Source organism: Pteronotus mesoamericanus, unplaced genomic scaffold, assembly GCF_021234165.1.
Source record: "Pteronotus mesoamericanus isolate MK-2021 breed Mesoamerican mustached bat unplaced genomic scaffold, CSHL_Meso_final contig_41, whole genome shotgun sequence".
NCBI classification, from domain to species: domain Eukaryota; kingdom Metazoa; phylum Chordata; class Mammalia; order Chiroptera; family Mormoopidae; genus Pteronotus; species Pteronotus mesoamericanus.
In genome coordinates, this window is record NW_026555152.1 from 7,822,114 (window position 1) to 7,835,919 (window position 13,806).

General features: G+C 36.4%; 1 protein-coding gene across 6 annotated transcripts in view; it reads left to right on the plus strand.

The window, feature by feature from the left end:
* Positions 1 to 13,806, plus strand: part of ERC1 (ELKS/RAB6-interacting/CAST family member 1) — a 565,692-nt gene that overhangs the window by 190,609 nt on the left and 361,277 nt on the right. For all 6 annotated transcript variants that reach the window (XM_054577182.1, XM_054577180.1, XM_054577185.1 and 3 more), the window contains 3 exons: positions 5,779 to 5,916; positions 7,053 to 7,193; positions 8,221 to 8,361. In XM_054577182.1, the coding sequence (XP_054433157.1) occupies positions 5,779 to 5,916; positions 7,053 to 7,193; positions 8,221 to 8,361 (420 nt within the window). The remainder of the gene's footprint in view (positions 1 to 5,778; positions 5,917 to 7,052; positions 7,194 to 8,220; positions 8,362 to 13,806) is intronic.

A 13,806-nucleotide genomic window follows, 5' to 3' on the forward strand; every position in this document is an offset into this window, starting at 1 on the left:
AAACTTAGTATGGTATAAGATCTCCACTATAAATTTTATAGAAATTACATAATAAATACTGAAGTGATATGATATGGGACTATTAACCTGAACAGCTTTTACAACCTCAACATTAGGTTGAAAAAGAAGTGAATATGGCAATAATATGGTAGCATTCATCTACGAACTGGTTAACAAAACATATAAATCAAAGATCCTGATGAATAAAAGCACAAGTTTGAATCACAAGCAAAGTGAATGTATGTAACAGGAACTTTAGTAGGGGTTAACTGTTATCCATCATGAAGCTGGATAAAGGAAACATTATTTTTGTACATGCCTCTCCTTCCACACGTCACTCACAGCATCTTTTGGTTTGTTCCATGGTTATACATCTAATTTGCACATATATGTCTACTTCAAGTCTTCCTCCCTGATGGCAAGTTCCCCAAAGGAGGTATTTTTAGTGTCCACTTTCTTTTCTTCATTTTGTTAGTGCCTTTCACTATGTAATTCCTCCTCTTTAAAAATAAATAGGACTCCAAGAAAAGACATTCTTTTCCTCCCCTACAGCCCAGCAACAGTCAATCTGTTTAGGTAATTGAAGAATAGTTTAGGGAGAACTCGTTAATGGGGTTTTTACCTAGTTTAGCAGCTTCTGCACCTGAGTACTATCAGGAAAAGTTTTTGTCAGTGAAGAATAATGGATTGTTTTAATAGTTTTACTGCATAGAAATTATACATGTGGAATTTTTACAATTTAAGTAATTTCTTTCTCAGATGCTAATGATGGAGGAAAAAGAAGGGTATTATTTTTATTATGAATGTAGGGGCTATTTGTATATAAGGTAAGCTCATAACACAAATCTCTGTTTTCTTGTATATAAAACTTGGCTCTGTGAAATTTCATTTTAAATTCTAGTTCTTGTACTGCTCTTTCTTGGTAAGAAATTCTAATCAACAGCATGAGCAAATCTTTTTCTATATATGTAAGGTTTTTATCTTAGCAACTAGAATGGCTTGCATAGCTGCTTAAACACGTAAACACCAGGGCATTGCATTCTGTATGTATATGAATATGCACTAGATTTTTGAGTGGCAAAATTCTCTTTAGTGGGTGTGAGATCTCAACCTAAGTATTGTTACATATCAGATTCCAGTAATAGTGTCTAATTAACTAAAGGAAAACTAATGCTTTTCATTTGTGATGGTCTTTTCTTTCATGATAGGCTTTGGACTTTTATTGGCATTGGAACAGACTGAAACCCATTTCAGGCCTATCAGTGGTTCACCTGTATTCATGGCACCCTATTCTAAATTTGCCAAATATTTTTGCTTTGTTTATTTGTTGTTCTGCTTGTGACATTCTCATTCACTCTAGACAGAGACTTCTTTTTTCTTCTTCTGTGGAATGAAGCAGGCTCTTAAAGAGCTTATACTAAATTGAGTAACAGGAAATTATCTGAAGGTTGGATTTAGGGTTTTTTTGGTCATTTCTTTTTTGGCAGAACTTTATGTATATGCCTAACTACAGTTATAAAAGTCTAAATTTATATATTGTTCATTTACTGATGAATTAACCATATTTATTATAGACTGGACATATGCTAGAAATGAAAATAGAAAAATGGGATAATTGGTCAGGATCCAATCTACTTGTGGAGACAGGTATAAAACAAATAATTAGAATATGCTTAGGCATTTGTGTTATATTATATAGATAGATGTAAGAAAGGAGGTAAATATGATATGAGTATATGGATCGGTGAGAGAATGGAGGTGTGTGTGTGTGTGTGTGTAATATATATAAGTGTGATGGAGTACAGACAGTGATCATCTTATTTTCAGGGGAATAAGAGCAAGAGAGTCTTCCCAAAGGAGATAACATTTTTGTTGCTTTTTGAAAACTCTGTAGTGTAAACCTGCTAATTCTAGTATTAGCTCGAGAAGAATATGATTACCTTACCCATTTTTGATGAAAATGAAGTAAACCTGCTTCATTTTTCTATATGGAACTTATGGCCACCCTACATCATATGTTCATGTTACTAATTAATTATTCTCTGTCTACTAGGATGTAAACACTTTGAGGGTGGGAATTTTTGTCTGTTGTGATTATATCTTCAGTACCTAGAAAAATGATGTATAGCAGGAGCTCAAATATATGTTGAATGTCTGTGAGTTCTAGAATAATTGCCTTATTTATTATGTTTTCTGTAGTTTATTAAGAGTATCTCGCCCTGGCTGTTGTAGCTCAGTGGATTGAGTGCTGGCCTACAAACCAAAGGGTTGCCAGTTTGATTCCCAGTCTAGGTCACATGCCTGGGTTGCAGGCCAGGTCCCCAGCAGGGGGCACACGAGAGGCAACCACACATTGATGTTTCTCTCCCTCTTTTTCCCCTCCCTCTCCTTTTCTAAAGAAAAAGGATATCTTTGCCCAGCCAGTGTGGCTCACTTGGTTGAGTGTCATCCTGAAAATCAAAAGGTCACTGGTTCGGTTCCTGGTCAGGGCACATGCCTGGATTGCAGGTTTAGTCCCTGGTTGAGGTGCACAGGTCGATGTTTTTCTCACATCAGTATTTCTCTCTCTTTCTCCCTCCCACCTTCTTTAAAGTAAAACATTCTTTAAAGAAGAATCTCTCTACAACACCTTCATATTTTTGCTTTGTACTTTTCATTATGTGTATTTGAGTCTACCTGTTGATCAGATGCTATTTCCATAGTGTTTCTCAAATTCCCTTGTTTCCACTTCTCTTGGTTCATTTTCTCTCCAAAATCTCTTACCTGAATTGATATAGTCTTCTTATTGTTTTCCATGACTCTATGCAAGTCCTCTTAAATTTCTTCTTTATAGCAAGCAGAAATATCTATATAAAATACAGAACTGACCCGATCATTTCTTTGCTTAAAAGTTCCTAATCCATCTGTCTAGAATAGAATTTTTACTCTTTAGGATGTCTCACAACCCCATCAGAGCTTTGCATTCAACTACATAATTGGGAGTTCTCTTACCATTTTATAATGTAATAAAAATGGGTCTTGTCATTTTTCTTTGTATCATTAATGTCTGGCATGTAACAGAATTCAGAATATACTTTTTTGAGTATATGAATGCATATTAATATGAAGGAATAACTACAATGAGAAATTTCTTTAACAGAAATAAACTTTACTTTTTATTTTTTACTATTATTATTCCTCTTTATTAATTTCAAGTATATTTTATTGATTATGCTATTACAGTAGTCCCATTGTTTTCTCCCTTTTATTCCCCTTTGCCCTGTACCCTCCTCCCACTGGCAAATCTCCCCCCACCCTTAGTTCATGTCTGTGGGTCGTACATATAAGTTATTTGGCTTCTCCATTTCATATACTATTCTTATCTTCCCCCTGTTTTGTACCTACCATTTATGCTTCTTATTCCCTGCATCTTTTTCCCCATTCTCCCCCACTCCCTCTCCATGATAACCCTCCATGTGATCTCCATATCTGTGATTCCCTTCCTATTCTAGTTGTTTGCTTAGTTCTTGTATTTTTTTCTAGGCTCAGTTGTTGACAGTTATGAGTTGTCATTTTACTGTTCATAGCTTTGATCTTCTTCTTTTTCTTAGATTAGTCCCTATAACATTTCATATAATAAGGGCTTGGTGATGGTGAACTCCTTTAATTTTGGCTTATCTGGGAAGCACTTTATCTGGCCTTCCATTCTAAATGATAGCTTTGATGGATAGAGTGATCTTGGATGTAGGTCCTTGCCTTTTATGACTTTGAATATTTCTCTCCAGCCCCTTTGAATATTTCTCTCCAGCCCTTCTTGCCTGTAAGGTTTCTTTTGAGAAATCAACTGGCAGTCTTAAGGGAACTCCTTTGTAGGTAGGTGCCTGTCTCCTTCTCTTTTGCTGCTTTCAAGATTCTCTCCTTATCTTCAACATTGGGTAGTATAATTATGATGTACCTTGGTGTGTGCTTTCTTGGGTCCAACCTCTTTGGGACTCTCTGAGCTTCCTGGACTTCCTGGTAGTCTAATTCTTTTGCCAGATTAAGGAAGTTTTCCTTCATTAGCTTTTTTAATAAAATTTTAAAAGATTTTGTTTATTTATTTTTAGAGAGAGGGGAAGGGAGGGAAAAGAGATGGAGAGAAACATCAATGAATGGTTGCCTCTTGAGCGCCCCCAACTGGGGACCTGGCCCGCAACCCAGACATGTGCTCTGACTGGGATCAAACTGGCAATCCTTTGGTACACAGGCTGGCACTCAATCACCTGAGCTATACCAGTCAGGGCATTATTTATTCAAATAAGTTTTCAATTTCTTGCTCTTCCTCTTCTCCTTCTAGCAACCCTGATTCAGATGTTGGAACATTTAAAGTTGTCCCAGAGGTTCCTAAGCCTCTCCTAATTTTTTTGAATTCTTGTTTCTTCATTCTGTTCTTGTTGAATGTTTATTTCTTCCTTCTCCTCCAAATTGTTGCTTTGAGTCCTGGTTTCCTTCCCTTCACCGTTGGTTCCCTGTATATTTTTCTTTATTTCACCTTCCATAGCTTCCACTTTTTCCTCTCTCTTGTTACCATACTCAACCGTTTCTTTGAGCATCCAGATTACCAATGTTTTGAACTCTGCATCTGATAGGTTGGCCATCTCTTTGTCGTTCAGTTCTTTCCTTGGAGTTTTGATCTGTTCTTCCCTTTGGGCCATACTTCTTTGTCTCTAGGCACCTGTGATATTGTAAGGGGTGGCACCTTGGGTATTCACCAGGGCGGAGCAGCCCACTTCGCTGAGTTGTGGCATTGTATGTAGAGGAGGGGTCCAAGAGGGAACAATACCACTTGCTCGGCTCTCGGCTGTCTTTCAGTCACTTCCTCTGCTACGCACAAGCAAACTGGGCCCTTCTGGTGCTGATTCCTGGGTGGGTGGGTTTGTTTATGTTCTAGGACCCTGTGGGTCTCTCTAGTGAACACTCCTGTGAAACTGGGAGTGTATCCCACTGCTGCAACCCCCACAGGTTTTTACAGCCAGAGGATTTGAGGCTTTCTTTTTCTGCACTGGAACCCTAGGTTGCGTGATCTGTCTTGCTTCCCTGTTGTTCCTCCCAGTTTATCCGCACACAAATGTGGGACTCCCAGCAGCCCTCTTTCCTGCCCAGTCCTCCAGCTGCTGCCTTGCCACAGGTCCTCTCTGCCCATCCTACCAGAATGGATGAATATTTCTTTAACTCCTTGGTTGTGGTTGTTGAACTTCCATAACAGTTTGATTTTCTGACAGTTTTGGTTGTTTTTTGTTTTTAAATTTGTTGTCCTTCTTTTAGTTGTGCGAGGAGGCAAAGTTTATCTACCTATGCCTCTATCTTGGCTGGAAGTCTACAATGAGTAATTTTATTGAAAATGCTTGTTGCCCTGGCCAATGTGGCTCAGATATTTGGAGCATTGTCCCATAACAAAAACGTTGAGGGTTCGATTCCTGGTCAGGGCACATACCTAGGTTTGGGTTTGATCCCAGTCCAGGTGCATATGACCCCCAGTCTGGGCATGTACAGGAGGCAACCAGTCGAAGTTTCTGTTTGGGTCAATGTTTTTCCTTTTCCCCCACTCTCTAAAAGCAATGAAAAAATGTCCTCAGGTAAGAATAAAAAAATAAAAAAGAAAATGCTTTCTGTTAAGATAAAAAATGATAAAAAAATCAAACTTAACACTAGTATTTAAGAAGACCTTTTCGTTTATATAGCTGATTTGTTTTTTGTACTGTCTAGCTGTATTTATTTTAATTCATTTTTTATTCCTTAATTGTATATGTATGCTCACAGATTGAAAATCTTCAAGAGCAACTTAGAGATAAGGAAAAGCAGATGAGCAGCTTAAAAGAACGAGTCAAATCCTTGCAAGCTGATACCACCAACACTGACACTGCCTTGACGACTTTGGAGGAGGCCCTGGCAGAGAAAGTGAGTGATTGGTCCAGCCTATTCCCAGACACATTTCTTCTGCTTTCTCATTAATCTAATGCTTTTTTCTAGTGATGAGACTTGGATATAGAAAACAGAAAAAAAAAATCTCTTTGGGCACAAAGGAAAAAGAGCTCCCTGTACTGTTGCTGACACACTTAGTATAAGAGAAAAGAAAATCCGTTTCATCATTGCCAGTTTAAGTATCTGTTGCTAGGCAAGATGGATTCTACATTAAAGGGCAGTGGCTAAAGTTTCTAGAATTAGCTATAAGTTTCCCATTTATAATCTTGTGAAGAAAAAAAGAAGTTCTTTTTATTTACATGGTCAGCTAGAATTTGGGGATGTGAGAATGTCAGACACTGACCATTAGGAAAGCAATATATAATTAGTTCTCCTTTACTATGCTGTATTGGTACTTAATACATTTATGGGTTTTAATTATTAATACAGTGAATGTACTTGCTGCTTTTCTAATATTGGCCTTGGTGCTGTATTTTGCCTTTATGAGCAAATTGAGGTTTTCAGTAATGGTTGACTAAATAAAAAAAGAATCAAATCTTGATTACTGAATATATTCACAAATAATACCAAGAAATATACTTAAATTACATAATTTTCAAACTTCCTGTGTATCTGTTGACAAAAAGCTTTAATAGGTTTTCTTTTCTTTATGTTCTTTATGTTTTAAACTCAATATATCATAATCTCCTGAACCTCACCACCCCTTTTTGGTGTGTGAATTGTGGGTTGTTTCTATTGCCTGTAGATAACATATAAATTATATAGAGAGAACAAATATTTGTTACTTATTGTTGTAGGGTGTGTGCATATGTGTGCTTTGTTACTTGGGAGTTGAATAAATGGGATTATTCCAAAAGAATACGTACTTGAGGGATTTTTAATAGTCGTTGAGATTGTGAAAAGAAACCTGAAGGAATCAATAACAAAGCCTGATATTTGTTATAGCAAGATAGATAGGAAGGATGAATTCTTCAAAAAGTAAACTATCGACAGCTTATCACTGTCTTTTGAATGGAGGATGGAAGTGTGAAATTTTATGAGCTAAATCTTGAATTATAGTCATATGATACAAGTATAAAAGGAATTTTCTCATTTATTGATTGTCTCACCAGGAACGGACAATTGAACGCTTAAAGGAGCAGCGGGACAGAGATGAGCGAGAGAAGCAAGAGGAAATTGATAACTACAAAAAAGATCTTAAAGACCTGAAAGAAAAAGTCAGCCTATTGCAAGGCGACCTCTCAGAGAAAGAGGTTAAGATCACCAAAATGGAATTTTTTGTTTGCTTAGTCAGTGCATTGTATGTAAATGTTGTTGGTGTTTACATAATGCATATCAAAAAGTATTTAATGAACAATTTTCTTTATTTTATTTTTTAAAAAATTTTTCCAAATACATTTGTCTCTGCCTTCCCCCCACCCATTTTCTTAATATTCTTATAGCAGGCCTTTTGGGAAGACCTTAAGGTATATTTAAGGAAGCTTTTCAGAGACACAGGAGATTGGATCATTTATTTCCTATATCTTTGTGTTATAAATTAATTTCTCACTTGTTAATGACATTTTTGAAGATCCTAAAATAACTGAAGACCATTTACATTTGAAGAAGTGTGCTAATAGTAAGAAAGGTGATGGAGGAAAGGAATATGCAGAAGAACAATTTATTTATAACAGCTCTTAAAGTGCATCTTACCACTGGCAGAGAAATCTTAAATGTTGACTAATTAAGTGTCTTACTTTGGGTCACTTTTGGGAATTCTATTAATGTCTACTTTCGTCTTACTTTGGGGAATTCTACTAATGTGACCTAAATAGCAAAAATGACTATTGCCTTGTGATCAGATAGTAATGCATGAGATTTAGGGACATCCTCAGGAATTTTTTTTCTAATATCTTTAAGAAAATTTATGGAAACAAATTTCTAGTAGAATTTTTCTTCTAAAAGGGAAAAGGTTTTATAGTATTTAAGTCAGTGTAACTACTGAGGTTGACTTCTTACATTCACAAAGGTTGATCTACTTCACAGTTATTTTGTGGGAATGGATGTATATTGATTGAACTCATTAAATCATTATTCAATTGGTATTTCTTGGGAATTCATCTTACTTTAGTTAGGACTTGAACACTAAAGTTAATATTTTATTTTTCATGTTCTTGAAATCGAAATAAAGTGAGTATATGATAGTGGAAAGAAACTACAAGCCACTAAGAAAATAATTTAAAAGATTTAAATCTCCATTTTGTTTATAGTTAGTATTTATTCTGGATGTGTTGCTTTTAGGCTTCACTCTTGGATCTGAAAGAGCATGCTTCTTCCCTGGCTTCCTCAGGACTGAAAAAAGACTCCCGGTTAAAGACATTAGAGATTGCTTTGGAGCAGAAGAAGGAGGAATGTCTGAAAATGGAATCACAGTTGAAAAAGGTTAAAGAAAAATTTTGTTTTCTTGCTTTGCTTTAAATAAGAACATAGTAGAAAACTGTACAATGTGTATAATGTGATAATCCCCTAAAGTTCAAAATACCATTTTTTACCTTCATTAATTCTCTTAGAATTCTTATCTTAGTTTTGTTTATTTTACTCCTGCGAATCCCCAAACTCTTAGAAAATTGACAGTTCAGAAGATGATTAAAATATACATGGATGAAATATAAAACCACAGTGTATTAATTAATCTCAGTTATCTGATATTTTTGTTCCATTAACATCAGGCTTCCAAGAAGGAGATAATGTAACAGTGATAGTGGCTCACATTGGTGAATATTAGGATATGGTTTAGATATTTACTATTCATTTCTTTGATTTTTGCCTCTCTAATATTTATATGTTTAGTTTTCAAAGCACTTTCCTAACTTCTAAGAACTTGAACTGAAACTTGTGAACGTTATACTAGCTATGTCCAGTTCATATGAATACTAATGAAAGAAGGGTACAGCCTGCTCTTAAGATTTCAGGTTTTGTTCTTTTCATTTATTGGGTATATTCAATATAATACACTCATATTGAATCATCATGTAGAGTATACCAAAAGTAAAATCATATTCTTAAGCTAAAGAAAGGAAAAAAATCAGTATCTTGAAGTTACTTTTGAGCGGTAGTAGTAAATTACTTTTTTTGAGATCAAGGATTCTGGTTATAACCAGTTCAGATTTTGTAGCTGTTTCCCCCCCCCCGCCCCCCCTTCACTAAAAAGGCAGAGGTGATTTTTTTATGTAATACCTGAATATGAAAGATAAAACTGTGATGTATTTAGGATTAGTAAAACTGAGCAGTAAATATCAAGAACAATGTGGTATTAACATTCCAAACATCTCTGTTTATGACAATCACACATTTTCTATTTCTTTATTTTTAATCTCCTTTACCATGATAGCTGGCCATTTATATCGTCTCATATAGTTTAGGCTTAATAATTAGGTTCATGAGAAAAATAAAGTTCTCTTTGGGTAGAAGAAGTTAATGGCTTTCCCCACTTCGATATTATCTGTTTTTCTACCCATGGGCATTTTTCATTTCATAGTTCTAGAAGGTGTTAACTTTTATTTTAATTAATGGCTGATGCTTTTCTATTGTACTGCTTCCACAATGCCTTTCTTCAAGAGGGAGATTGCTATTGTTGTTTTGTATTTGTTTTATTTGTTCTTCATCTCTTTTTCACCTCTTTTCTGCCTTCTCTGTTTTAATTGAACATTTTATATGATTTTATTTCTCTGCTCTTATATCAGTTGTATTTCTTAAATTAAAAAAAAAGATTGCCATAGAGCAGTGATTTTCAACCTTTTTCATGTCATGTCATGTCATGGCACATGTAAACTAATCACTAAAATTCTGCAGCAAACCAAAAAATATGTTTTTTGCTGATGTGACAAAAAGTAGCTATAATTTTATTCATTCACGTTGGGCTGCTGTTGTTGTGTTGGCTGTTGTCATTTTTTAATGTGATAATCTAAGGGGAAAGAGGTCAGTGCCCCTGACTATTTAGTCAGGTATTGCATGTTTTAAAAATTCTTGCAACATATGGGTTGAAAATCACTGCCCTAGAGTATATATTTGTGACTCTTTTTTCATCTTTGTTAAGATATAATTGACAAAAAGTACATTCAAGGTGTACATGATGATTTGATACATGTATACACTGTGAAATGATTACTGCAGTCAAGCTAACTGTCATATCCACCGTCTTATATACTTGCCTTTTTTAATGTGGTAAGAACACTTTTTTAAAAACAATGAGATCAGTAGCCTTATAACATCATATTAGTTTCAGCTGCACAAAATGATTTGATGTTGGTCTAAATGTGAAATGGTCACCACAATAAGACTAGTTACCATCTGTCTCCACACATAACTACAAGTTACTTTTTTTCTTGTGATGCGAATCATAAGATCTACTATTTAGCGACTTTCAAATATGTAATACAGAATTATCATCTATAGTCACCATACTGTACATTATATTCTCAAGACTTACTTATTTTATAAGTACAAGTTTGCACCTATTGCCCCCTTCACTCAATCTGCACTTCTCTTTCTTCCGCTCCCACCACATTTGGCAACCACCAGTAGGTTCTCTGTTTCAGCGATTTTCCACTGGTATGCAGGGGCAGGCACACTGGTGTGCATAAGAATTTTTCGCTATCCTACACATTAGGCCACCAGAACTTAATTGATCTTATAACTGAAAGTTTGTACCTTCTAATTTAACGTCTTTCTATTTTTCCCATTCCCAGACCCTGTCAATTACCATTCCACACTGCTGCTTTGAGTTCAGTCTTTTAGATTTCAAGTATCAGTGAGATTACACAGTATTTGTCTTTCTGTGTCTGGCTTATTTTATTTAGCCTAATGTCTTCTGGGTTCATCCATGTTGTTATAGATGGCAGAATTTTCTTCATTTTTCTTATGGCTGAATAATATTCTTTTCCGTCCCAGGCCCATCCCAGCCTCATCCCAGCCTCAACTGCCCTCATTTTAGGCAGCCACTAACTCGTTCTCTGTATATAAGTCTGGTTTTGTTTTATGTTTATTTGCTTGTGTTTCGTCTTTTTTTGTTTGTTTTGGATTCCACATAGAAATGAAATCATGCAGTATTTGTCTTTTTCTCTCCGACTTATTTCACTTAGCATAATATTCCAGGTCTATTCATAGTGTTGCAAATAGCAATATTTTATTCTTTTTTATGGCTGGGTAGTATTCCTTTGTGTATGTGTGTGTGTGTGCGCATGCGTGCACCATTTCTTCTTTATCTATTTGTCCACTTATGGACACTTAGATTGTTGTCATGTCTTGGCTATTGTGAATAATGCTGCAGTGAGCATAGATTTGCATTATTTTTTTTGAATTACTGTCTTTGTTTTCTTTGGATAGATGCCAACAAGTGGAATTGCTAGATCATATGGTGGTTCTATTTGTAATTTCCTTAGGCATCTTCATACTCTTTTAAATGGTGGCTTACCAGTTCACATTCCCACCAGCAGTGCACAAGGGAGCCTTTTTCTTTACATCCTTGCCACCACTTGTTATTTCTTGTCTTTTTGATAATAACTGTTCTGATAGGTGTGAGGTGATATGTCATTGTGGTTTTGACTTGTATTTCCCTAATTATTTAATGATATTGAGCATCTTTTTATGTGCCAGTTGACCATCTGTATGTCCTCTCTGGTGAAAGGTCTATTTAGAACACCCATTTTTGAATGAAATGTTTTTTTGTTATTGAGTTGTGCATGTTTTTTATTTTTTTTATTTAACCGCTTATTAGATAAAAGGTTTGCAAGTATCTTATCCCATTCAGCAGTTTATCTTTCATTTTGTTGATTATTTTCTTTGATGTGCAGAAGTGTTTTAGTGTGATGTATTCCCACTTGTTTATTTTTGCTTTTGTTGCTGTTGCCTTTGGAATCAGATCCCCCCCCAAAATCATTACTAATATTGATGCCAAGGAGTTTACCACCTATGTTTTCTTCTAGCACTTTCAGATATTGCCTTCAGATCTTTAATCCATTTTGAGTTAATTATTAATGTGGTGTAAGAGAGTGGTCCAGTTTAATTTGTTTGCATGTAACAGTTCAGCTATCCCAATATCATTTATTGAAGTGACTGTCCTTTTCCCAAGGCATAGTCTTGACTTCTTTGTTGTATAGTAATTGATTGTATATGCATGGGTTAATATCTGGACTCTCTGTTATGTTCTACTGATCTATATGTCTCTTTTTATATCAATATCATATTGTTTTGAGTGCTATAGCTTTAGAGTATTATTTGATTTAAATTTAAAAAAAGTAATGAACAACTAGGAATAAAATTGAAGAAATGCAACAAAAGTGCCAATATCAATGACATCCAAGCAAATATTAATAAAGGTGGAATGAGAATAAGGATATTATAAGAAAGGGAAAAAGAATGAGAGGTGACTAATGGAAAGAAAGATGGTTTGGAGAGAATGGAGGGGTGTAGAATGGAAACAAGGTGTAGAAAGGGAAAACAAAACAAAATCTAAAACAAAAATAAGAAAGAGAAGGTTGAAGGCAAAATGGAGTAAGTGAAGGGAAGAGTAAAATATGAGATTTGAAATAAAACTAAAACAAAAATAATTATATAAAAATAAAAATAATGAAATAATAGGAACAAAATTTAAGACAGAAACAATGTTAAAAAGTTATGCACGAGAAAAATAACAAATAATGGAAAAGAACAAGGTGGTATTCATTTCTGCGGAATCTATTTGTTTGCCTACTTTTTTCTCCTTCTGGGCCTGTCCCTGGTAATATCAGCTGGTTTCCCAGTCTAGCTTTAGGCAGCCTGTTTGAGGCTACAAGTTATCCACAGTCTGTGCTTGTCTCCTTCAGGTTTGACTGGTCCTCGCTATTATGCCTTGCTGTCCTTTTATCAGCAGAAGGCCTAGGGGTGGGTTTGTTTAAAGTCTGACAGCACTGCATGTACCACCTGCCTCTAGAGGGGACTTCCGTTGTAATCAGGAGGGTGTAATTCCTGGTTCTCTCCTGGGATGTTCTGTTCAGTCTTCAGGGAAGGTGGTGGATGTGTCCTCCCACCCCTGCACCACACATCTTGGTCTGTCCCAGATTATTTCCAATAATGTGTAGTTTCTGATGAATTAGCTGTTTCATGTGAGGGGCCAATTTGTATAAGTGGATCAGCTCTTTCCTGCTTGGTGCTAATGGCAGCTCTGTGTGAGAGCCAAGGCTGGGCAGGGCCCTGAATACCTCTTGCTGTGGCAATTTTTAATCTCTCTGCTCAACTGTTTTCAGTGGAATAGGGCCCAAGGAGGAGCTAGCATTGTGTATGGTAAAAGTTCATAAAGGGCTCCTTTGGAGATTCTCTTTCTTTCGCCTGTGGATATGCGCCTGTCAAGGGGTTATTGAGCCTTGCCTTACTGTTCTGTGGAGTTTGCAGTCCTGCAAGTGGGGATTGGGTATGCATCCGCCTTCCCAGAGGTTTGTACTCCGAGATGTGAGTGGCTCTTGCCTGGCTGCAAAGAATCTCAGGTGCTCAGCTGTTGCCCATCCAGCCCTAGTTCACTGCTCTTGCAAGAGGCTCAGACCCACACCCTCTGTTTTGCATGCATCCATGCTGGGTGGGGCCCCATAACCCCTTCTCCCTGCAGCCTTCTACTCTTCTTGGTTAGCTGGACTCAGTGGCCACAAACTGCACTTTCAATCTGGCCTCTTTGCTGGCAGTGCCCCTGCACACACATGTGGGGTCCTTGCCCAGCCATGCCTCAGCTCCCCTCTTTAAAAAAGTCCCTGTGTAGCACCCACACTGCAGCATGGAGCCAGTGTCTGGCTCTACACGTACTTCACCTCTCCCAAAAGGCAAAAAGTCTCTCTCGGTCGGGGTTGGCCACAGCCTGCC